The 24,428-nt window shown below is 43.5% G+C and overlaps 1 protein-coding gene across 1 annotated transcript in view; it reads right to left on the bottom strand.

The window, feature by feature from the left end:
* The window catches only part of tesk1b (testis associated actin remodelling kinase 1b), a 124,766-nt gene extending 101,287 nt beyond the window's left edge, over positions 1-23,479 (bottom strand). The window contains exon 1 of the mRNA XM_048594725.1: positions 21,912-23,479. Within this exon, the coding sequence (XP_048450682.1) occupies positions 21,912-22,130 (219 nt within the window). The 5' untranslated portion in view covers positions 22,131-23,479. The remainder of the gene's footprint in view (positions 1-21,911) is intronic.
* Between the last annotated feature and the right edge of the window lie 949 nt (positions 23,480-24,428).

Below are 24,428 nucleotides of genomic sequence, written 5' to 3'. Positions count from 1 at the left end.
GGCCTAGACCCTTCATCAGAAGGGTCTAGGCCTGAAACGTCAGCCTCTCTGCTCCTATGATGCTGCTTGGCCTGCTGTGGTCATCCAGCCCTGCACCTTGTTGTCTCGGATTCTCCAGCATCTGCAGTTCCTACTATCTCTGATTCAATTTTGGCCTATTGAGCCTGTTTTTGCTTTTTGAAGGAGTGTATTTCACAACCCCTCAGAGGATAATTATCCCCCTCGGCTATGCCTGATTTATGATCCACATGAACCACGCCCCAGCCCTCATCAACTGACCTTGTCAGTTTACGCTAATTATTTTGACTATCCCTGCTCAACCTGCTCCTTCTCCGTAATTTTGCAACAGCTGCATGATCCTTTTAAAAATTATTATTAAATCTTCTTTCACCATGCTTTCAGATCTGAACAACTCGCTGAATAAAACAAAAATTCATCTTGTTTCTAGTTCTTTATACAATGACCTTAAAACTGTGTCCTCTGGTGACAGACCCTCTTGCCAGTGAAAACAGTTTCTCCTTATTTACTCTATCAACACCACTCAAGGCAGGAACTTGTTGTACTATGAAGTCATAAAAGTTTGTCACATAAGTAAATGATAACAAAAGGCAAGCAGAACATGTGGTTTTGTATCTCGATTCAGTGTATAACAGTAAAGGGATAATGTACTTCAGTTGGGCCACAATTGGACTGGTGTCTCTAGTTTTGAGAGTCCCATTAAAGTGTGCAGGCTTGATTCACAGGGATATTATCAATGTCTTGTAGTGTGGCTTTTTTTGGGAACTACATCCAAACAGCAGGGGAAGATAGAAAAAGCAGGTCATTCAGCACTTTAAGGCTGTATTGTCATTCAATAAAACAATAGATGTAGGCACTCAACCCTTCAGCCTATCTCTGGGAGGGGTTGCCTCTTTTTTCTGCAATCAGGTATTATTCAGAGTTCAACCCAACAGAGGTCAGTGTGAATCAGGTACTCCTGAATATTACAAAAAGAAAGAAATTGTGGATGTTAGAAGTCAAAAACAAAAAGGAGAACTTGCTGGAAAATTTCAGCAGGCCTTGCAGCAGTTGTGGAGATAAAGCAGAGTCAACGTTTCGGGTCCAGTGACCCTTCTTTGGAATTTTATATATTTCAATTCTTCTGAGTACAGTCGCAACCTACTTAACGTTTCCTCATAAGACGATCCCTCCATACCTGATATCATCCTAGTGAATCTTCTCTGGACTGACTCCAATGCCAGTATATCTTTCCTTAGATAAAAGGGACGAAAACTGTTCACTGTATTCTAGGTGTTTTGTGCCTTGTATAGTTTTAGCAAGATCTCCCTATTTTTATACTCCATTTCCTGTGAACTAAAGGCCAACATTCCAATTGCTTTTCCTATCCTGGTCACCACACTAAAGGAAGGACGTGATGATTGTACTGGAGGCAGTGCAGAGGAGATTCACCAGGACGTTGCCTGGGGTGCAGCAGTTTAGCTACGAGGAGAGGCTGGATAAACTTGGGTTGCTTTCTTTGGAGCAGAGAAGGCTGAATGGGGACATAGTTGAGGTGTATAAAATTATCAAGGGCAATGGACAGGATGGATAGAAAGCACCTGTTCCTCTTAGTTAAAAGGTTAATAACAAGGGGTATAATTTTAAGGCGAAAGACAGGAGGCTTAGAAGGAATTTGCGGACCTTTTTTTCACCCAGAGGGTGGTGGTGCGTTAGAAGTAACTGTGGCTAGAAGCTTCACAACCTAACAACCGTACTTGGATGAGCACTTGAAATGTCATAACATTCAAGGCTATGGACCAAGTGCTGGAAAGTGGGTCTAGTGTAGATTTAGTTTTTTTTTGTTTTTAGTGCAGACTCAATAGGCCAGAAGGCTTCTTCTGTATTGTATGATTCTACTACCTGCTGAACTTGGATGCAAGCCCCTTCTGAATTATGCACAAGAACTTCAAATCCTTCTGTGCTACAGCTTTCTGCAGTTTTTCTCCTTTAAATAATATTTGACTTCTTGATTCTTCCTGTCAAAGTGCACACTTCACAAGTTCCCACATTATATTCAATCCACCAAGTTTGTGCCCACTCATTTAACCTGTGTATTTCCCTCTGTAGACTCCGTGTAATCCTCACCACTTGCCTTCCCAACTATTTTTGTGTCATCTGCAAACCTGGCTACAGCACATTCACTTTCAACATCCAAGTCATTAATATATATTATAAATAATTGTGGCCCCCTGCACTGTAGCACTCCACTGGTTGCAGGTTGCCATCTTGAAAAGGCCTCCTTTACCACAAATCTGTCTATTAGTTGCCCTACCTCTGTTTGTGCTAATATACTTCCTACAACGTCATGTGCCCTTATGTCATTACATAGCCTCATGTATGGTACCTTATCACACGCCTTTTGGAAATCCAAATATATGACATCTTCTGGTTTCCCTTTATCGATCTTCCTTGATATCTCCTCAAAGAATTCTAATAAAATGTGTCAGGTATGAATTAACTTTCATAAAGCCATGCTGACTCTGCTTGATCATATTAAGTATTTCTAAATACTGTGCTGTTACATCCTTCATATTAATCAAAGATACCTGTGAGATGCATTTTGAGAGGGTAATGCTCATAGGATAGAGAGACAGAACTAAGAGGATTAATGCTCTTGGTTATTCTAGATAGCAACGAGAGGGTTAGTGCTCTCAGGGTATTTAGATAGGATGAAAAGGATTAATATTCTTAAGGTATATATACAGGACCAAGAGGATTAGTATTACAATGCCATATAGACAGAACTAAGAAGATTAATACTCTTAAGGTAACTACACAGGATCTAGGGGATTAATGCTTTTTGGATATTTAGATAGCGTGGAGAGGATTAATGCTCTTCGGGTATCTAACCAGGACTTAGATGATTAAATCTCTTAGGTTGTATAAGCAGGTCTCTGAGGTTGTGCCAATAGAATATAGGGACAGGATTCAGAGAGTTAATTCAGCAGCATTGAAATTGTAGTACATACAGTGCATCCAAAGGTTCACATTCTTCAATCCGAGACCTGGACTGACACAGAGTTTCACATGGCCCTAACATTCCATGACCTTGAGCTATCAACACAGCAGCTCCCCTGCACTACATACAACACATCAGGAAAGGACAAACATTCACTCAGTACATCACAGAACATCTCCATCCTCCCAGCATGAGCAGCAACAGAACAGGAGGAAAGGGAGCAAGAATTACATTTCTATAGTACCTTTCACAACCTCCCAAAGTGCTGTGCAGCCATTGACGCAATATAGGAAATGCAGCAGCATTAATAAATCTACCATTAAAAGCAAGTCTAATCTATTTTCCTCACCAACCTGTTCAGAGATGTTATCAAACACCTCTGGAGCAGGTAGGACTTGAACCCAGGCCTCCTAGTCCAGAGGTGGTGACATTAGTAGGGCGCCACAAGAGGGCCCAGTACTAACCAGGCCCGAATCTGCTTAGCTTCTGAGATCAGGCAGATTGGGCATTTTCTAATAAAAACCATAAAACCATTGCTAATGTTGTAAAAAACCAATATGGTTCAGTAATGTCCTTTAAAAGGAAGAAAATTTGCTGTTCTTATCCAGTCTGCAAGAGCTTTACCTCCAGACTCCCAGCAATTTGGGTGAGTCTTAGCTGCCTTCTGAAACGGACTAACACGCCACCCAATTACACCAAACTACTAGTAGTCTCAAAAAAGGAAGAAAACTGGACGGACTACACAGCAGTGAACTAGACACTACAGGAAACTCAGGAGTCTCAACCCTGCAGAGTCAGCCCCACTAATACCTGGGGGCTCGTGCAAAGTTAAGACAGCTGTCTCACAGACGAGTCAAACAACAGCCTGACATTGTCTGTAAGATATGATTCCGCGAGTACGATCACATCCCAGACACTACTATCACCATTTCTGGGTATGTCCTGTCCGATCAGCAGGACAGACCCTATATACCCAGGTATGCAGTTTGGAGGGAGCTCTCTGGGAGCCCTTAACATTGACTCTGAACTCTATAAAGTCTCATGACATCAGGTCAAACATGGGCAATGAAACTTCCTGCAGATAACAATCTATCTTCCTCCCTCAGCTGATGAATCACTTCTCCTCCAAGTTGAATACCAATTGAAAGAAACATGGAGGTTGGCAAAGGAACCGGACACCTAGCGGGGTCTTCAATGTCCATCACAAAGAGTAGCTCACGATCAGGAGGGCATGCCAGGAGCAGCACCAGGCAGTCCGAAAAATGAGGTGGCAACCTAGTAAAGCTACTAATTAGGACTACTTGCATGCCAAACAGCATAAGCAGCAAGTGATAGATACAGCTAACGGATTCCACAACCAATAGATCAGATCTAAGCTCGGCAGTCCGGGCACATGCAGTGCTGAATGATGTGTAAGTTTAACTAAGATAGAGGTGGAAGTTTCACAGATATCACCATCTTCAGTAGTGGGGGAATCTAGTGCATCAGCACAAAAGATGAGGAAAATTGCCTAGGTATGTCCTGTACACAAAAAACAGCACAAGTCCAACCCGGCCAATTACTGCTCCATCAGTCTACTCTCGATGATCACTAAAGTAATGGAAGGTGTCGTTAATAGTGCTATAAGGCAGCACTTGCTAAGCAATAACCTGTTCAGTGACGCCCAGTTTGGGTTCCACCAGAGCCACTCAGCTCCTGATCTCACTGCAGGTTTGATTCAAACATGGACAAAAGAGGTGAATTCCAGAGGTGAGGGGAGAGTGACAGCCCTTGACATCAAGGGTGCATTTGACCAATTGTGACATCAAGGAACCCTGGCAAAACTGGGTATAAGGGGACAAACTCTCCGCTGGTTGGAGTCAAAGCTGGCATGCAGGAAAATGGTAATAAAACAAAGAACTATAGATGTAGTAGGTCTGAAACAAAAACAGAACTTGCTGGAGAAACGCAAACCCATATCATCTGTGGAGAGCAAGCAGAGTTAACGTTCCGAGTCCAGTGATCCTTCTTCAGAACTCATAGGAAGAGGATTGTGGTTGTTGTAAGTCAGGTCATCTCAACTCCAGAATATCTTTGCAGGAGTTCATCAGGGTACTGTCTAGACTCAAATATCTTCAGCTGCTTCATCAATGACCTTCCCTCCATAAAGGTCAGAAATGGGGATGTTCGCAGATATTGCACAATGTTTAGCATCATTCACAACTCCTTGGATACAGAAGCAGTCCATGTTCAAATGCAGCACAAACTTGATAATGAAAAGGTTTGGGCTGAAAAGTGGCAAGCAACATTCATGCCACACAAATACCTGGCAATGACCATTTCCAATAAATGACAATCTAATCACCGCCCCTTGACATTCAATAGCATCACCATCACTGAATCCCCCACTATGTACATCCTGGGGGCTACCATTAACCAGAAAATGAACTGAACTAGCCATATAAATACAGTGGCCTGGCAATCCAGAAAGTCCCAGGTTCAGATTTCTGCAGTGGCAGTCAGAAGGATTGAGAAGAAGACCTACCATAGACAGCTCACAAAGATTGCCTGGTGTCAATGCTCTCCTGAATCCAAACAAAAACATCAAACAAAAAAAAGCTAAAGAACTGATTATTGACTTCAGGAAGAAAGGAGGAGGACATGCTCCCATCTACATCAATGGAGCTGAGGTGGAGAGGGTTGACAGTGTCAATATCCCGGGAGTGATGATAACCAACAATCTGCCCTGGTCCTCCCAAGTAGATGCAATGGTCAAGGCAGCACAACAACACCTCTTCTTCCTCAGGAAGCTTAGCAAATTTGGCATGTCTATAAGGACCCTCACCAATTTTAACCGACGCACCATAGAAAGCATTCTATCTGGGTGCATCACAGATTGGTACGACAACTGCTCTGCCCAGGACTGTAAGAAACTATAGTAAGTTGTGAACACAGCCCAGACCACCACACAAGCCAACCTCCCATCCATGGACAAAAAACAAAGTTGCTGGAAAAGCTCAGCAGGTCTGGCAGCATTTGTGAAGAAAAAAAAAATCAGAGTCAACGTTTTGGGTCCAGCGAGCCATCCATGGACTCCATCTACACTTCTCGTTGCTGCAGAAAGTCAGCCTTCATCTAGGATTCCTCCCACCCTGGTTATTCTCTATTCCAACCTCATCCATCAGGCAGGAGATACAGAAGCTTAAACACACATCAATAGATTTGAAAACAGTTTCTTACCTGCTGTTATTAGTCTGTTGAATGGCCTCCCCAATTTCAAATCTAATGTTAACCTTGCTTTCGTGCATCTCCTGTGCAGCTGTAACCTTGTATGTCTCGCTCAGTCTAAACACTATGATCTGTATGTTATGATCTGTCTGTACTGCACACAAAACAAAAAACTTTTCACTGTACTTAGGTACACTTGACAACAATAAATCAAATCAAAGCAAAAATGATAAATCCACCACAATCTCATTCTGCTTCAAACCACTGGCTATTTCAACTGAAACCTACATTTTATTAAAATCGACTCCACAAGCCAGAACCCACTCCTTCCCAGCCTGAGCTACAGGGCACTAGTGAATCAACTGGGAAAACAGGGTGAGAGCAGCAGAAACAAGATTCCCAACATCAAGCAGAAAGGGTTCAATTCTCCAACCAGGCTTTGGATGGTGAGGCAAGACTCTGTCCGGTGAGTGTTGAGAGGCCGATTTGCATGCATTCCTGTGTCATTCTCATCAATGTTCCCTCAAACACAGATTGGGAGGTTCTACACACACCGATCAACATAGAATCGTATGGAACAAAAGAGACCATTGGAGTCTGCACCAACCCTCTGAACAGCATCCCACCCAGACTCAGTTCCTCACCCTATTCCCATAACCCCACATTTCCAATGGCCAAGACACCTAACCTCAAATCTTTGGACTCTCAGAGGAAACCGGAGCACCCGTAAGCAATCCACGCAGACGCGGGGAGAACGTGCAAACTTCACACAGACAGTCTCCCGAGGCTGGAATCAAACCCAGTTCTCCAGTGCTGGGAGGCAACAACACTAACTACTGAACCATGGTGCCACCCTAATGTCACTGTCAGTGAAAGTCAGTGCATTCACAGAATTATAACAGTGCAGGAGGCCTTTTGGTCCATCATGTCTGCACCAGCTCTTCAAAGTAGCATCATTATCACACGCCATCTCCTAATTTTCCCCATACCCTTGCAAATTATTTCTATCCAAATAATCATCCAATGCCCTTCTTGAATGCCTGAATTGAACATGTCTCCCCTACATTTCCAGGCAGTGCATTCCAGACTCTCACTTCCAGTTTCTCCAGCTGCTGCTGCATTGGGACCGCAGTGACTTGACAAATGAAAGGGAATGTAGATTATTAATTAATTTTGCCTCATTGATACACAAATTCCCCATTCTCCCATCCTTTGGATAGAAACTAGACACTGACAATTCCTGACATGGATGTCCAAGTAGGTACCTGACAAATCCAGCTCGTGTTGACTTTGTCTGAACCTTTATCTTGGAGGCCAGGCACCAACATCTCAACAACGCAACTAGGCAACAAAATCCTCTACACACTAAAAAGACACAAACAGACCGGACAGATCAACAAAACAGACTTCTGAAGAATGAAACCCAAAGGAACCAACACCCTGATTCTACGGCCTCCCGAAAGTACACAAACTGAAAGTACCCCTTAGACCCATAGTCTCCCTACCGGGCACTCCATCACACAGATTAGCTAAGGAACTACAAAGGAGACTAAGGCACCCGGTCAACAAGTCACCCCACTCAACCCAAGAATTCCTCAATTCCAGAAAAGACGTAAGGATAGATGATGAGGAGACATTGATATTGTTTGATGTCACTGCCCTATACATATCAATAGACATTTCACTAGCAAGGAAAACAATGACAGCACTACTAGAAAAGAACAAGACAACATGCTGAAGCTACTTGACCACCACCCACTTCACTTTGAAAGGCCAAACATAAGAACAGATCAACGGGACACCCATGGGATCACCTATCTCTGGACTTATAGCTGAGGCAGTGATGCAAAACCTGGAAAGGACTGTCCTTCCGCTAATCCACCTAAACTATGGATACATTATGTGGACGACACCTTTGTCATCATTAAAACGGACCAAACTAGAGGAGACACACAATCTAATAAACAACAACCTCACCAGAATCAAATTCACCAAAAGAGGAGGAGAAGAACAAACAGCTCCCATTCCTGGGAGTCATGGTAGAGTGCAAGACAAATGGGGAACTCCAAACGAAAGTACACAGAAAAGCCACACACACTGACCAGGTACTGAACTTCAACAGTAACCATCCTAACACACATAAACGAAGCTGCGTGCGAACACTATTTAAACGGGCAACACACTGCAGCAGCACAGAACTACGCCAGAAAGAAGAAGAATACCTCTTCCAGGTTTTCAAAGATAATGGATATCCAAAAAACTGGGTCAGAAGATGCCTACATGAACAATATCAGGAAGATACTACACGCCCCGGCACACTCATCATGCTACCTTACATCAGGAACACATCAGAATTAACCACAAGACTCCTACGACCGCTGGGCATCAGAGTGGACCACAAACCCACATCAACCCTATGACAACTGCTCACCTGAACCAAAGACCCACTTCCCACTATGGGCAGGACCAATGTCATCTATAAGTTTCCCTGCAGAGACTGTGACAAACACTACATCGGACAAACAGGAAGGAAATTAACAGCAAGGGTACACGAACACCAACTGGCTACAAAAAGACACGACCAATACTCACTCATCTCTATCCACATGGATAAGGAGAACCACCATTTCGACTGGGACAACACTAAGATCCTGGGACAAGCAAAGCAGAGAGAGGCATGGGAATTCCTCGAAGCCTGGTACTCCACAAAGAAAGCCACCAACAGACACATAGAACTCGACCCCATATACACTCCACTATGAAGGAAAACCGAAAGTGAGGTAATCCAGCTCAACGGACCCCAGAGTTTAAAAATCAGGCGGGAAAACACAACGGTGCTTCATTGGAGGCAGCACTGATGATGTTACCCAGCAGGGTAATGAAACGTCTGCGAAACAACAAACCAGCTCGGTGAGCCAACCAACCACAACACGAGCTACAAATCTACTCCAAAACCTTAGATGCCAACATCTCAGGACATACTCCATGAAATGCTTCTGCCAGGACACTGCTTACAGGAATAGGAAAGTGTGGACTGAATCAGGGTACATACTAGGCCTCCTCGCTTGCTGTCTTAGTGCACACTCACTCTACGCTCACAGCATTCCTGCCTTACTTTATTGTACTTTGACTTCTCAGCTAGAGCTTGGAGGCTCACAGTACTTCTATCTTGTCTTGCTGTTCAGTGCAGGCAGTTTGTCATGGCTGTCAGCAGTTAATCACGGGGTGGATATGTGCTGTTTGGCACCATGCTACATCAATCTCACACCTACATAATGTGCCAGCAATGTACATAGAAAACACACTGCGACATGACCATTAGGTTGATGCAAAGTCTATGGGGTGTAGTCCTCAGTCAGGCCAGGGAGACGTTGTGTGCCTGACTAACAACATTAACTTGGTTGTAAGTGCAATTTTTACCATGCTCAGGGTCATCCAGTAAGTGCTGTTCATCTGCAGGATCACATCTCATGCTGGACACTTGGTGCTATGTTGTGCCAAGCACGAGCTGACTGGGTACAGTCAGTATCTCTGCCTGTTGCAAACAGCAAAGCAATGAGCCTTTTTTTAAAACACTGAGCCAGTCATTGGATCAAACAGCTTATGTACCTGGCATCCCTCCAGTACATACACTTGCAAATGTGACTAATATATACATCCCCTATGGCGATGCATCATTCAGAGTTGAGGCAGGGTCACTACCCGCTGCAGCACATGATCTCCACAAGTGGCAGTGGAGGTGTGGAACCCTTGCTTGCAGAAAGCAATGGCTGTTCACTCAATTAGAAATTCCAAATTTAAACTTCACCAGCTGTGGCTCAGTTGGTAGTACATTTACTTCCTGCTGAGTCACATGCTTCTGTATACAAGTCCTACTCCAGGAAGCGGAATACAAAAATCAAAGCTGACATTCCTGTGCAGAACTGAGGGAGTGCAGTACTGTCAGAGGCACCGTACTTTGGATGTTAGACTGAGACACCCCACCCCTGACCCTCTACTATCTGGTGGATGTAAAAGATTCCATAGCACGATTTTTCAAAAAGGGCAAGACAGTTATTACCAGCACCCTGGCCAACATTCAATCAATCTTTTTGTGGTATTGATCAAGGATATTATCACATTGCAATTTGAGAGAGCTTGCTGTGCACAAATTAGCCACATTTCCGATATCACAACCATGATTACTTTTCAGTAAAGGCAAAATATTGCAGAGCTGGACATCTGAAACAAACCCAGAAAGTGCTGGAGAAACTCAGCAGGTCTGGCAGCATCTGTGGAGAAAAAAAAAAATCAGAGTTAATGTTTCACGTCTGTGACCCTTCCTCAGAACTGATGGTAGCTAGGAAAATGTCGATTTATATGCAGAAAATAGGGAGGGGGAGGAAGTAAAAGATAGGATAGAGCTCAAAGTGAGAGAAGAGTAGCTGGATAGACAAACGAGTTGATAAGAATCTTGCTGGGAGGGTGGATAGTTGTTAATGGGGACTGTTAGTGATTGACAGTAGATAGTGTGTAATGGCAGTATGCGGTTACAAGGCCTGGTGTATAGAGTAGGGGGCTAGGAGAAAGGAGAGTTTAGGCCCTAAAATAATTGAACTCCATATTAAGTCTGGAGGGCTGCAGGATCTCCAAGCAGAAAATGAGGTGTTGGAGATAATGCAGTGTGGAGCTGGAGGAACACAGCAGGCCAGGCAGCATCAGAGGAGCAGGAAAGTTGACATTTCAGGTGTTGTTCTTCCAGCTTGCTTTGTGCTTCGCTGGAACACTGCAGCAAGCCAGAGACAGAGATGTTGCCGGAGAACAGGATGATGTGTTAAAGTGGCAGGCAACAAGTAGTTCAGGATCTTTTAGGTGAGCAGAACGTAGATGTTCTGTGAAGTAGTCACCCAGCCTACACCTCATTTCCCCAATGTAGAGAAGACCACATTGTGAGCAGCGAGTGCAGGAGACTAGATTCTGGAAAGTGCAGGTGAAGTGTCGCTTCACCTGGAAGGTATGTTTGAGTCCTTGGATAGTGGGGACAGAGGTAAATGGGCAGGTGTTGCACCTTCGCCGTTGCAGGGTGGTGGTGAAGGAAGAGTGGACCAGGGTGTCCCGGAGGGAACGGTCCCTACGGAAGGCAGACAAGGGAGGGGAGGGGAATATATGTCTGGTGGTGGCATCTCTCTGAAGGTGGCGGAAATGGCGTCTGATGATCTTCTGGATGTGGATACTGGTGGGATAATAGGTAAGGACAAGGGGAACCCTATTGCTGTTGTGAAAGGGAAGAAAAGGGGTGAGGGCAGAAGTGCAGGAGATAGGTCAGACCCTGTTGACAATGGTGTTGGGGAATCCTCGGTTGAGGAAGACGGTGGACATTTCGGAGGTCCCTTGTCGAAGTTGGCCTCATCTGAACGTATACGACGGAGATGGAGGAACTGAGAGAACGGGATAGAGTCTTTACAGGAAGCGGGGTGTGAGGAAGTATAGTCTGGTTAGCTGCGGAAGTCAGTGGGTTTATAGTGGATATTAGTGGCCAGTCTATCCCCAGAAATGGAAACAGATGTCGAGGAAGGGAAAGGAGGAGTCAGAGATAGACCAGGTGAAAATGAGGGCAGGGTGGAAATTGGAAGCGAAATCAATGAACTTTTCCAATTCCAGATGAAAGAGGGAAGCAGCACCAATGATATCATCGATATATCGGAGAAAAAGTTGTGGGTGGGGCCCGGAATAGGACTGGAACATGGAATCTTCCATGATTGGACATGTAAAGGGTTGCACGTCCATGGTAAAGAGGGAGGTGGCTGGAACCTGTAAACTGGAAGTTTTGAAACTGGCATGAAGCGTCAGAGGAATAGCTCCCCACAGATGCTGCCAGACTCAAGGAGTTTCTCCAGCATTCTCTGTTTGTTTGTAACTACTCTTCACTGGATTTCTCATTTGGAGCCAGAGATTGCGAAAAGACTTATATAAATGCAATCTTGCTTGTTAGAATTATAATGGAATTAAAATGCCAGTTCATTGGATGGAGTTGAGATTTAGATAAATCCCCAATCACTTTCAATGGCAGAGTAGGCTCGTATGGTTGAACGGCCTCACCCTTTCCTTCTGTTCCTTAAACACATGTTTATAAGGTGCTACTCCCACCCTCAGCCAATGCCAGTCCCAAAGTACATACGTTCAGGAGGTGGAACATAGTTGTTGCATTACTAGGCTAATAATCCCGAGAATGACTGCCGGTCTCACCATTTCAGAAATTATAATCCAATTAAACAAACTCTGGAAATTAAAAAAAAATCTGATTTCAGTAAAAGTGATGATGAAACTTGTAGAAAGTCATTTATGTCTTTTAATATGAGAGCAGTTCAGAGTCAGTCGTGTTGCTGTGGGTCCAGAGTCAGGTCGAAGCCCAGACCATCCTGACATTCTTATACATGGGAGAGGGGGACGGGGTATCCAGAAGGACAAGATGAATGTCTAGTGAACCAGCTGAACCCTGAATTCAGCTCTTGCTGATTAAGTTTTACACCAAGTTCTATCCCGCTGTGTCTGTCTATGCCTCCATCCTGCCATCTGTGTCTCACTGTCTTTCTCTACGTGCACTGTCTCTGTCTCGCTCCTTCCAACTATTTACTTATTCATTTTCATTCGCCTGAATGCGTGCTGAATTATTAACCATTAGATGCAGTATAATTTGGATAAATGTGAGGTTATTCACTTTGGATGCAAAAACATTAAAGCAGATTACTACCTGAATGGCTGTAAATTGGGAGAGGGGAGTGTGCAGTGGGACCTGGGTGTCCTTATGCACCAGTTGCTGAAGGTAAGCATACAGGTGCAGCAGGCAGTAAAGAAGGCAAATGGTAGTTCAGACGGAGTGAGTTTCCAAAGGGATGGGATCCAATTGCTGCCACATCCATGTCAAATGGCATGTTGGCCTTCATTGTGAGAGGTTTTGAGTACAAGAGCAGGGATGTTTTGCTGCAGTTGTACAGGGCCTTGGTGAGACCACACATGGAATATTGTGCGCCGTTTTGGTCTCCTTTTCTGAGGAAGGATGCTCTTGCTCTCAAGGGAGTACAGGGAAGGTTTACCAGCTGATTCCAGGGATGGTGGGTTTGATGTATGAGGAGAGATTGACCAGGTTGGGATCGTTTTCGCTAGAGTTCAGACGAATGAGGTGGGGGGGGGGGGGGGGGGGGGGGGGGGGGGGTGGTGTGGTATCTCGGAGACTTATAAAATTCTAACAAGACTGGACAGGGTAGATGCAGTGTGGATGTTCCCGATGGTGGGTGTGTCCAGAACCAAGGGTCACAGTATGAGGATTCGGAATAGACCATTTCGAACGGAGATGAGGAGACATTTCTTCAACCAAAGGGGAGTGGTGAGCCTCCGGAATTCATTACCACAGGAGGTAGTTGATGCCAAAATCATTGAATGTATTCAAGAGATGACGAGAGATAGCACTTGGGACGAATGGGATCAAAGGTTATGGGGCGAAAGTGGTATTAGGCTATTGAGTTGGATGATCAGCCATGATCATGAAGAATGGCAGAGCAGGCTCGAAGGGCCTAATGGCCTCCCCTCCTATGTTTCTATGTCAGCCGATGCTCTGTCATATTTCCAGCTCCATCCTCGAAGGATACGAGAGATGAGACGGAGCGAGTTTCCAAAGGGATGGGATCCAATTGCTCCCACATCCATGTCAAGCAGGTTAAACGGTACAGACAAAACAACTAATTCACAAGAGGCACTGGATCTAGCAAGGGAACAAACTAGACTGTTCCTAACTCGCCAATCTCACAGCATTCAAATCTTGCAACTCCCAGTATGCCCACTCCTGATATTAAAGGAATGGTGTCTTCCAGGGAGCCTAGTCAAGGATTCAAAGGGCATTGATAAGCTGCTTGTTTGAATCATTAAATTGCTCACCCCACTCAGACGTTGACTGGACAACACTAACCAAAGCTCAACTCTGCTCCAGTTACACCAGGGTTTACTCCTGGGTCAAAAACAGAAGTTGCTGGAAAAGCTCAGCAGCATTTAAAAAGAAAAAAAAAAATCAGAGTTAACATTTGGGGTCTGGTGACCCTTCCTCAGAATATTCCAGGTGTTCTGAGGAAGGGTCACTGGACCCGAAACGTTAACTCTTGATATTTTCATCACAGATGCTGCCAGACTTGTTGAGACTTTCCAGCAATTTCTGCTTTTGTTCCTGATTCATAGCATCCGCAGTTCTTTCGGTTTTTATTCCTGGGTCAGTACTCTCCCCCCACAACCTACAACCAGTACTCTTGGATAGCCAATCACTCTCTACCATTTGCAACAATGATAACTTGCATTTACATAGCACGACTGATGCAATAAAACATCACAGAGCACATCCCAGGTTAAATAAAATCTGAGACTGAGCCAGATGGTAGGTCACCACCATCTTCCCAAGGGAAATCACTGATTTGTCATGGTCCAGAAGGTGTCCATTCAGCCCAACAGGTTTGTATTTGCTCTCTGATCATATTGATTTAGTGCAAATCTCCTACTTTTTGTCAACAACTCTGCACCATGTTTTGTTTTCATTTCAATAATATCTTGATAGCCTCAATGAAACATATCTCCTCCACATTTCCAAGCAGTGCATTCAAAACCCTAGGTCTGAGTGAAAAAGTGTTTTCCTTACATCATATATTTGCAAAAGAAGCATTACTTTGAAACCAAGTGCCCAGTACATGATCTATTAACAAGTAGGAACAGTTTGTCCCTACTTATTCTGTCCAGAGATCCCTCATGATTTTGAAAACTTCTATCAAATTTCCCCTCAGCCTGCACCTCTCAAATGAGAACAATCCCAACTTTTTTCATCTATCCTCATAGCTGAAGAGTCTTACCCATGGAACCATTCTTATCAATCGTTTCTGCACTCTCTCCAATAAATTTACATATTTCCTATAATGTGGCATCCTGAATGTGTATTCATACTCCATTCATAACCAGTGTCTTGTACAGTGTTTTCAGGATGAGCAATAAAATTTGGCCTAAACAGTGATGTTCACATCCCATGAATAGATGAAAGAAAAGTAAGTGTAATGACTGGTGAACAAAAGACCAGTCACTGACCAAGATAGATTTGAAACCTTATAAGAGGAAACACATTGGACAGCTAGAGAGATGTAGGAAGGGAATTCTGGGGCTTAGTGGCCCAAACAACTGTACGCTCAAATGGTAGAACAGTTTGAATTGGGGATACTCGAGACACCAAAATTAGATGAGCACAAGGATCTCACAGGGTTATGGGCCCAACAGAGAAAGGAACGAGCAAAAATTTGAAAAATGGCTGAGAATCTTTCAATTGAGATGTTGCCAAACCAGGAACCAATGTAGATCAGCAGGCACATGGGTGATTGGTGAATGAACGGGACTTGGCGCACATTGGAATAAGTTCTCTTTCTAACAGTTATCCTTCTGTCATCCAGTGTAAGTGGGTAGGCAATAACATGTGGTTGTGAGCAGTGATGACATCATTGTCTGTCTGAGTGAACACCTGAAGCAGAAACTGTAACTTTCAAAGAAAAAGAGAATTAGCTAAATACTTGAAAAGGAGAGGATAGCAGGGTAATGGGGAAAGACTGGGTCTAAATTGTTATTATTTTTAAAAAAAAAGGAGATGACACAGGTTTAATTGTCTGAGTAGTCTCCTATTACACAATGACGATGCAAATGTGTAAGCATCCATGGTTAAGGATGCTTCTCATTTCTGTTTATAGCTTGCTGCAGTGTGTTATAATTTACAGTTTAATAAGGCACATTTAATCTTTTAGTGGCATACAGCATTCCTTCTCGCAATGAACTTGGATGACCCCTGCTTGTACATCTCAGACTGTTGGACAGATTGCAATTCAGAGTTAAAAGGGATTACATAGAGCTAAAGAACAAGTAAATCACCTTACACAGCCCGCAGCCTGTTGCATTTTGGTTTAAACGTCAGGTTTAAAGATTTGTCTTAAAAAGCTAGGAACGGAATTTCATGGCACTGTGCTTCGGAAAAGCTGGTCAGCCCATGCCAGTGGTATTTAGCTCCTTTAACCCCCATGCTGCTCTGTGATTTGGGGTGATCATCAAATTCCCATCCCACTGGTGGGTCAGGGGAAGCACAAATCCAACATCAACAATACTAACTGGCATTTATACAGCAACATACAGATAATAAAACAAACCAAGTTGCCTCACAGGCTTGTCACTGAACAGAATTCGAAGCTAATAATTTCAAGGTTTGGCTCAGCCAGGTACCTTGTAAACACAATGATTTAATAAAACTATTAACATTCATTTACAGAGGACGCTCGAGAGTCTTAACATGCCTCACTCCCCGATTCCACTTTCGGGCAAATCCCTACATACCTCGTGCAGATTTCCCACTCCATCTCTGATTGGACAGCAGATCACAGGACACCCCCCTCAGAACACATCCTTAAAGGGAGCCAACTACTACAGACACCAAGACACAAACATTATTAAAACATGTGTTTGATTGAAGTGAAAAACCTACAGCAGATGTTTTTCACATGCACTGAGAAGGTGGACTGGGCCTTGCTTCAGCATCTCAAAGTGACAGCGCCTCTGACGGTGCACTTATCCTTCAGCATGGCACCAGCATCAGTCGAGGTGATCCAGGGAGATGCATGGAGCGGGCAGTGGGACTAACCTAAATAACTCTTACAATGGGCCAAATGGCCTCCTACTCTGTTGTAAAATTTCGTGAGACCCGAATCCACGTCATTTCAACTTGGCGGTGTTTGAGTTATGCGCCGGGCTGACATATTAGAAAGGTGCAAAGTTAACCACTGCGCCTCTTGGATTCTGGGAAATTGGTGACCGCTAAGCTCATCTCCTCGACCCTAAGCAGTGATAGGAAAAAAAAACTGAGAACAGGACTACATATCTCATACATAAAAACTAGGAGCAGGTGTAGGCCATTTGGCCCTTTGATCCTGCTCCACCATTCAATATGATCATGGACAATCCTCTATCTCAATGCCATATTCCCATATTTTCCCCATATCCTTTTCTGCCTTAAATCTAAAAATGTATCTGTCTCTTTCTTGAATGTATTCAGTAACTTGGCCTCCACAGCCCTTGTGATTGAGAATTCCAAAGATTGAGTGCCATTTGAATGAAGAATTTTTTTTCCTCAACTCAGTCCTAAATGGACTACCCTGTATCCTGAGACTGTATGCCCTGGTTATAAACTCTCCAACCAGGGAAAACAACCTCCCTACATCTAATCTGTCCAGCCCTGTTAGAATTTTATATGTTTCAATCAGATCCCCTCATCTTTCTAAACTCTATGAATACAGGCCCAACCAAACCAATCTCTCCTCATAGAACAGTTCTACCATAGCTGCTTTCAACCTAATGAGCCTTCACTGCCCTCCCTCAAATGACAAGTATATCCTTTCTCAGATAGAGAGACCAAAACTGCACACAATACTCCAACTGCAGTCTCACCAATGCCCTGTGTAACTGCAGTAAGATTTCTGAACTCAAATCCTCTTGCAATGATGGCCAATTTGCTTCCTCACTGCTTGCTGCACTTCCTTGTCTACTTCCATCTTCTGGTGGACAAGGATACCTAGATCCTTTTTCACACTCACTCTTCTGAATATATCACCATTTAAATAATACTCTTTCTTTCTGTTTTTCACAGAAGTGTATAACTTCACATTTAGCAACATTGTACCACATCTGCCTTGTGTTTTCCCACTCACTCAACTTGTCTAAACCACATTGAAGCCTCCTTGTATCCTCCTCACAACTTACAATCCCACCCAGTTTGTGTTGTTAGCAGGTTTGGAAATATTGCATTTGGTTTCCTCATCCAGAATATTGATATATATTGCGAATAGCTTTGGCCGAATACCGATCCTTGTGGTACTCCACTAGTCACTGCCTGCCACTTGGAAAGATACATTTATTCCCACCTTCTGTTTCCTGTCCGTCAGCCAGTTCTCAATCCATGTCAATATATTGCCCCCTACCCAGAGTGCTTTGACTTTGCTCACTAACCTCTTCTGCGATACCTCATCAAAAGCCTTCTGAAAATTCAAATACACTATATCCGCTTGATCTCCCTCATTTCCTCTCACACTTGGAATATTGTGTTCAGTTCTGGTCACCTCATTACAGGAAAGATGTGGAAGCTTTAGAGAGTGTGCAGTGGAGATTTACCAGGATGCTGCCTGGACTGGAGGGCTGGTCTTATGAGGAAAGGTTGAGGGAGCTAGGGCTTTTATCATTGTAGTGAAGAAGGATGAGAGGTAAACCTCTATCAAGTCACAAGATGATGAGAGGCATAGATACAATGGATACCCAGAGACTTTTCCCAGGGCAGAAATGACTATTATGAGGTGGCATAATTTTAAGGTGATTGGACGAAGGTATAGGGGAGATGTCAGAGGTAGGTTCTTCACACAGAGAGAGTGGTGGGCGTGTGGAATGCGCTGCCGGCAGTGGTAGTGGAGTCAGATACTTTAGAGACTTTTAAGCGACTCTCGGATAGGCACATGGATGAAAGTATAATGTAGGGTATGCAGGGTAGTTTGGTCTTAGTAGGATAATAGGTCAGCTCAACATTGTGGGCTGAAGGGCCTGTACTATATGACCTAAAAATTTACTCGAGATGTAATGTGTGTTGGGAGTATTCCAGAACTTGGGTCCTGGGTAGCTAAAGATGCATTCCACAAGGTGGAATGATGAAAATCAAGATGCACAACTGTTAGAATTAGAGAGGTCAGAGGGTATAGAGTTGTGGAGATAGGGAGAGGGGGTGAGGATTAGAATTTTAATATGGTGGCAGTGACCAACTGGACTGATGGGTGAATGGGTCTTGATGCAAATAAGGAAATGGGGAAGAGAAAGTCAGCCAAGAAGTATCAGAATTTGCTCACAATAAGATGTGCTTAGAAGATAGGAGCAGGAGGCGGCTATTCGGCCCTTCATGCTTGTAGTATAAATAGTTCTGAGACTGTATAATCATAAACAGAGGAGGTGGTGACAAAGTGGTAATGTCACCACACTAGCAATCCAGACCCTAATGCCCTTTAGGAAAGGTAACTGCTGTCCTTACCTAGTTGGGTCTATCATATGACTCCAGACCTACATGTGATTGACTCTTAACTAGAATGCACAATAAATGCTGGTTTGGTCAACGATACCCATATCCCATGAACAAATAAAAAAGGCTCTCAAATAAGACTTGCTGCCTCTCTCCTCAGGAGTTCAACTTCAATTGAGAAACAAAAGATAACTCATTTTCGCACAACAAAGCACATTAGTCCGTCCTGAGCTCATGAAACAACTGTATACAGGCAGCCCTGGGGTTTTAAATGGAGTGCCTTCGCAAGTGGATCAGTACGCAAGGCGGAACACAATGTAGGGCAATATAAAATAGCCGTTCTTTTGTACAGGAAATTTTCATGTGTCAGATCTTTGAAATTACATCTCTGCAACGGGACTGTATTCTGAAGTATGAGCACTTGTACGTTAGACATCTGTAAGTCGAGGAACCTCTAAGTGTGATTTTTTTGATGAACTAAGAGAATCTCTCAAAATCTATGTTGAGAATTGTTTCTATGTTTCCCATCTAATTCTAAAAAGAAAAGTTTTGAACATAAAATAACACATATCTTCTGATTGTACAGCTGTATTTATGCACCTCTGTGCTCCTCACTAGTTTTTCTTAATTGAAGGCCCCAGCATCTTCTAAAAGCTGGAGTCTCCAGTGAGTATAGTATTTTCACATCTTAGGGTGGGACAGGTCTTACAGCCACGTGTGCACCTTCTGAACATGTGCAGATATTTCCAGCAGGCAAACTGCATCATCATGGCAATGAAGCCTCTTCATTGTGTGAGGATGACAGACTTTTGCCTCAAAAGACTTTTAAACGTAGCTGATTGTGAATTCAGCCAAGTGACAGCATTCATGAAATTTTATTGGCAGGCACCGAGCTGGCCATGTTCAGCTGACGTAGACAAATGATGATGACAAGAATTGGGTTTTAGAATGCTTGCCACCTAATGGCTAAAGTTTGCAATTACACTGTGACAGGTGAGGAAAGAAAACAGAGTGGGAAATGTTGACATAGCAATTTGTAAAGGTAGGATTGACAGAAAGGTGTGACAGAAATCATGACAACAGCAATTTGGATTTGTGAACAGCAAGTGTAGTAGAATATTTCTGAACACATAAATGATGTTTCTCTGTTATGAAGAGCTCACAGACAACACCTGTGTTCAGCAGTACCAACTGTTTCTTTGTTGACTGTTACAAAAGAAAACAAAGATTGTTTATCCAAGAACAGATCTTTTTTTAAAATGTCATCACTTCATATCGGAGGCATTCAATTTATAAGGTTGCCTTTTCAGAAACATTCATGAGGAATGGAAAGACATTTCTTTCATTCTTTCCTGGGATGTATTTAGCAATTCTGAAGAATCCATAATGGGCTCAAAAAGTTAACTCTGTTTTTCTCTCTACAAATACTGCCAGAGCTGCTGAATTACTCCAGTAATTTCTGTTTTTATTTCAGATCTCCAAAATCAATGGTATTTGGCTTTTCCATTAGGCTTTTGTCAACATTGGTGTTGTGTTTGACCTGGTTATGAGCTTTTGACCTCACATCCATGAAATCACTCAGGGTCTATTTTCACTTCTGTAGCTTAGCTGACTTCTCCTCTGTCTCAGCTGATTTGCTGCTGAAACCTTCATCCATACCTTTAATACACTAGACTCAATGATTTCAATGGCTGCTGCCCAACTGTCTACCTACCATAAACTTGGGGTCATCCAAATCCTGATGCCCAAATTGCATCATTTCTGTTCCCCTGTCACCTAGCAATTTACACTGGCTCCCACTGAAATGGCAACTTGACTTAAAATTCTCATCCTTGATTTCATATCCCTCTATGGCTTCACCCCTTGTTATCTCTGTTATGCCCTCTTCCTGTACAACCTTCAGAGATGTCTGCCTTCACCCAATTCTGGTCTCTTCAGCATCCTTGGTTTTAATTATTTTACTGTTGGCAATTGATTTTTCAGCTTCTTGGGCCCCGAGCTCCAGAATTCCCTCTCTACCTCATTTCCTTCCTCTATAATGCTCCTTAATACCTACCCTTTGGTGACCTAGCTTTTGGTCATCCAATCTAATCTGACCTAATGTGGCTGGATAGCATATTTTGTTACATAATTTTCTCATGGAAGCACATTGGGTATTCTATTAAGTTAGAGTCTTGATATAAATGTAAGTCATTCTTATTGTTATGATCACTAATCCTTCTGAAAAGGTACACATCAACCAATAAAGCTTTTAACTATTCATTTAATCTTCTAGATAATGAACTATGTTTCCAATTATAGTCTCAACTGCAAATTTCAGCACATTTCCAAACCAGAGATACAGTAGCAGACGCCAGCTTGTGTAATAGTGACTAATCAGGTAAACATAGACCCTCACATACAGACAGCTAGTATGATCATCAGGTACATGCAGACAGACCCTCAAGTACAGTCAGAGCACATACAGACACACTGTTCAGGTACAGTCAGACCCCTCATGTGTACACAGTATCCTCAGCAGCAGTTATTGTCTCATGTATTTGGCAGTGCCTCTCTCTCTCAACCAATTATCAATCAACAAGTTCGCTGGTAACATGAGCAATATCCACAGCCACCTACCTTGAACACCTCAGAGAAGAATCCTGACCCAATTTTCTCACAGTGGAAATCATCGATCCTGGTCAAGGTGGAGACAGCGCTACGCAGTGCTCTGTAGGAAGAGGGGCGGAGATGACTGCAACCAGGTATCGCACCCAGCACTGGAGCAGAATATGGCCCAGGGTCAGGTATCAATACATCACTGGACAGGTCCAATCTGAGCGCTGATTCTTTCGACATCTCCCCTCACACCTCACATCCCCCACCCCCCCCCAACTCCTGAAATCTGTTTCACATTTTTCCCGAATCAAGAAACTTTTAATGACAGGATGGTGGGAGAGGGGGAGACGGGAAGATTTCCAGGATTTATAGGCAGGTCTTCAAACCACCAGAATCAAAGATGGATCCACTGTAGACGATTTAAAATTGATCAATCAGAAGTGATCAGCTCTAATTGATAATGCAGCACTGGCTCAGATTGGCAACAGAGGAGAAATCAATGATACCGTGCCAATCAATTGATCATATGACAAGTACCCTCTGATTTACGAGTCAGTCAGTGATCTGGTTCCAGTCAAGTGATAATCCAGTAACAATCGGGTGATAATCCAGTTTTGTTAATCCAGAAAGTGACAATTAACTGATGATCCATCAGGCAATAATTAAATCCTGATCTATTGGTAACTTGGCTCCAATGAATGGATAATCCAACAATGATAGATTGATGGTGTGACAATTCATCAGTCAATAATCAGGGTCCAATTTATTGATAATCAGCCAATTCATCAATATACGACCAAATGTCAGGATCTCTGCAACCCTTTCAGCAGGAAAATGCCTGAAATGTACTCCTCCAGGGAGGAATCCTAAGTAGAACACTAACCTGAAAGCAGGGCTCAATTTGGACAATGTGAAACAGTAGCTGCAGCAACAACCCTGAGATAGAATCGGTGTGAAGACGTGCCTGATCTACCAAAGGCAATCCTGAACAAACTTTATCCTGATCCCAGTCCTCCCCAAACCTTGCTCCAAGTTTACTCTGGGTTCCCCTCTCATTCAGCTCCAGGTAAACTATCAGTTTTCTTTCTGATGCTGCTCCTGGTCTAATCCTAATTTCCCCTCACACCTTGCTCTTGGTTTGAGCCTGGTTTAATCTTGCTGCTGGTCTTGGTTCTCCTCTGATATCGCTCCTGGTCTAATCCAATTGCTGGTCTGATCCTGACTTCCTGCGTTGATTGTACTCCAAATCCGTTCCTGGTTTCCCTTCCAATCTTGCTCCAAGTCTGAACCTGCTCCTGGTTTGATGCTGGTCTCTCTCTAATCCCACTGCTGATTTGATCCTGGTTTGCTCCCTGATCCTGCTCCGATCCTGGTTCCCGTCGACAATGACGATGTTGGCGCTGCCGCTCCTGCTCCGTTTTTTTTTGTTTTTGTTGGCTCCGTTTATTGCAGCAGCGAGCTCGGGTTGGGATCGTGCTCCGGGAGTGATCGCTGGGGTGTGTGTGTGTTATTCCGGAACGCTGTCTCTCCCACACACTGTGTATGTGTATGCTGCTGACACTCCGTGTTCCCATATGTGGAAGGCACGGAGGCTGGGTAGAAGGCGGCGCTGCTGAAATGCCCCCACCCCACTAAAGCCTTCCTTCATTCTCCACCCTGTCACTGAGGGATAGAGGGACCAGGCGCCGCCTGTGGGCTGTATAAATTCACTTGCAATCAGAGACTCGCTACATCCAGAAAATACAGGTTGCAGGTCAGTCTGAGTGGAAAAAGAAAACAAATGACCTAAAATGTCACCTTTAGTTCTCTCAGGACAGTGACTTCAAAGGAATTAAGGGATTTACATATACATATTAATCAATTAAAACCTCCTAACTGATTAAAGATTTAACACATCTTAGGTTTGTTTACTACATCCTCATCAATGGTGTGAACCTTTGATCTCTTTCTTATAAATTCTGTGTCTGATACTTCCTCTCTCACTAACACTGAGGCTCCAAAAGCTTGTGTTTTCAAATAAACCTGTTGGACTATAACCTGGTGTGGTGTGATTGCTGACCTAGTCCAACACTGGCACCTCCACATCATCCATAAACTTCAACCAACATCACTCAAACAGCTTCATCAGGTCACTGGTTTCAAAACGTTAACACTGTTTCTAACTCTCCTCAGATGCTGCCCAGAACTGTTGACTTTCTTTCTTTTTGTTTATCAGGCCACAGTCATGTTGCTAGCTAAGGAGATCTTGCTGTATGCAAATTGGCTGCTAGGTTTTTCCTGCAACACAACTGTTCAGAAGGAACAATCCCAGTGTTTTTCAGAGCTGTTCTGCCTCCTTGAAGGATCAAGAACCCAGAGGGCACAGACTTAAAGTGATTTATGAAAGAAGTAAGAATGATGTGAGGTGGAAAAATGTTCACACAGGAATGTCTAGGGACTGGAAGCATTGACTGCAAATGTGGTAGGGGTTCACAGAGTGTGGTATTCAAGAGGAAAAAGGATGATTATTTTAATAGAGACAATGTGTAAAGGTATGGG

This window comes from Rhincodon typus, chromosome 3 (genome assembly GCF_021869965.1).
Source record: "Rhincodon typus isolate 14 chromosome 3, sRhiTyp1.1, whole genome shotgun sequence".
Lineage (NCBI taxonomy): Eukaryota > Metazoa > Chordata > Chondrichthyes > Orectolobiformes > Rhincodontidae > Rhincodon > Rhincodon typus.
The sequence above is the reverse complement of the archived record's forward strand: the minus strand, read 5'-3'. Positions and strand labels throughout refer to the sequence as shown.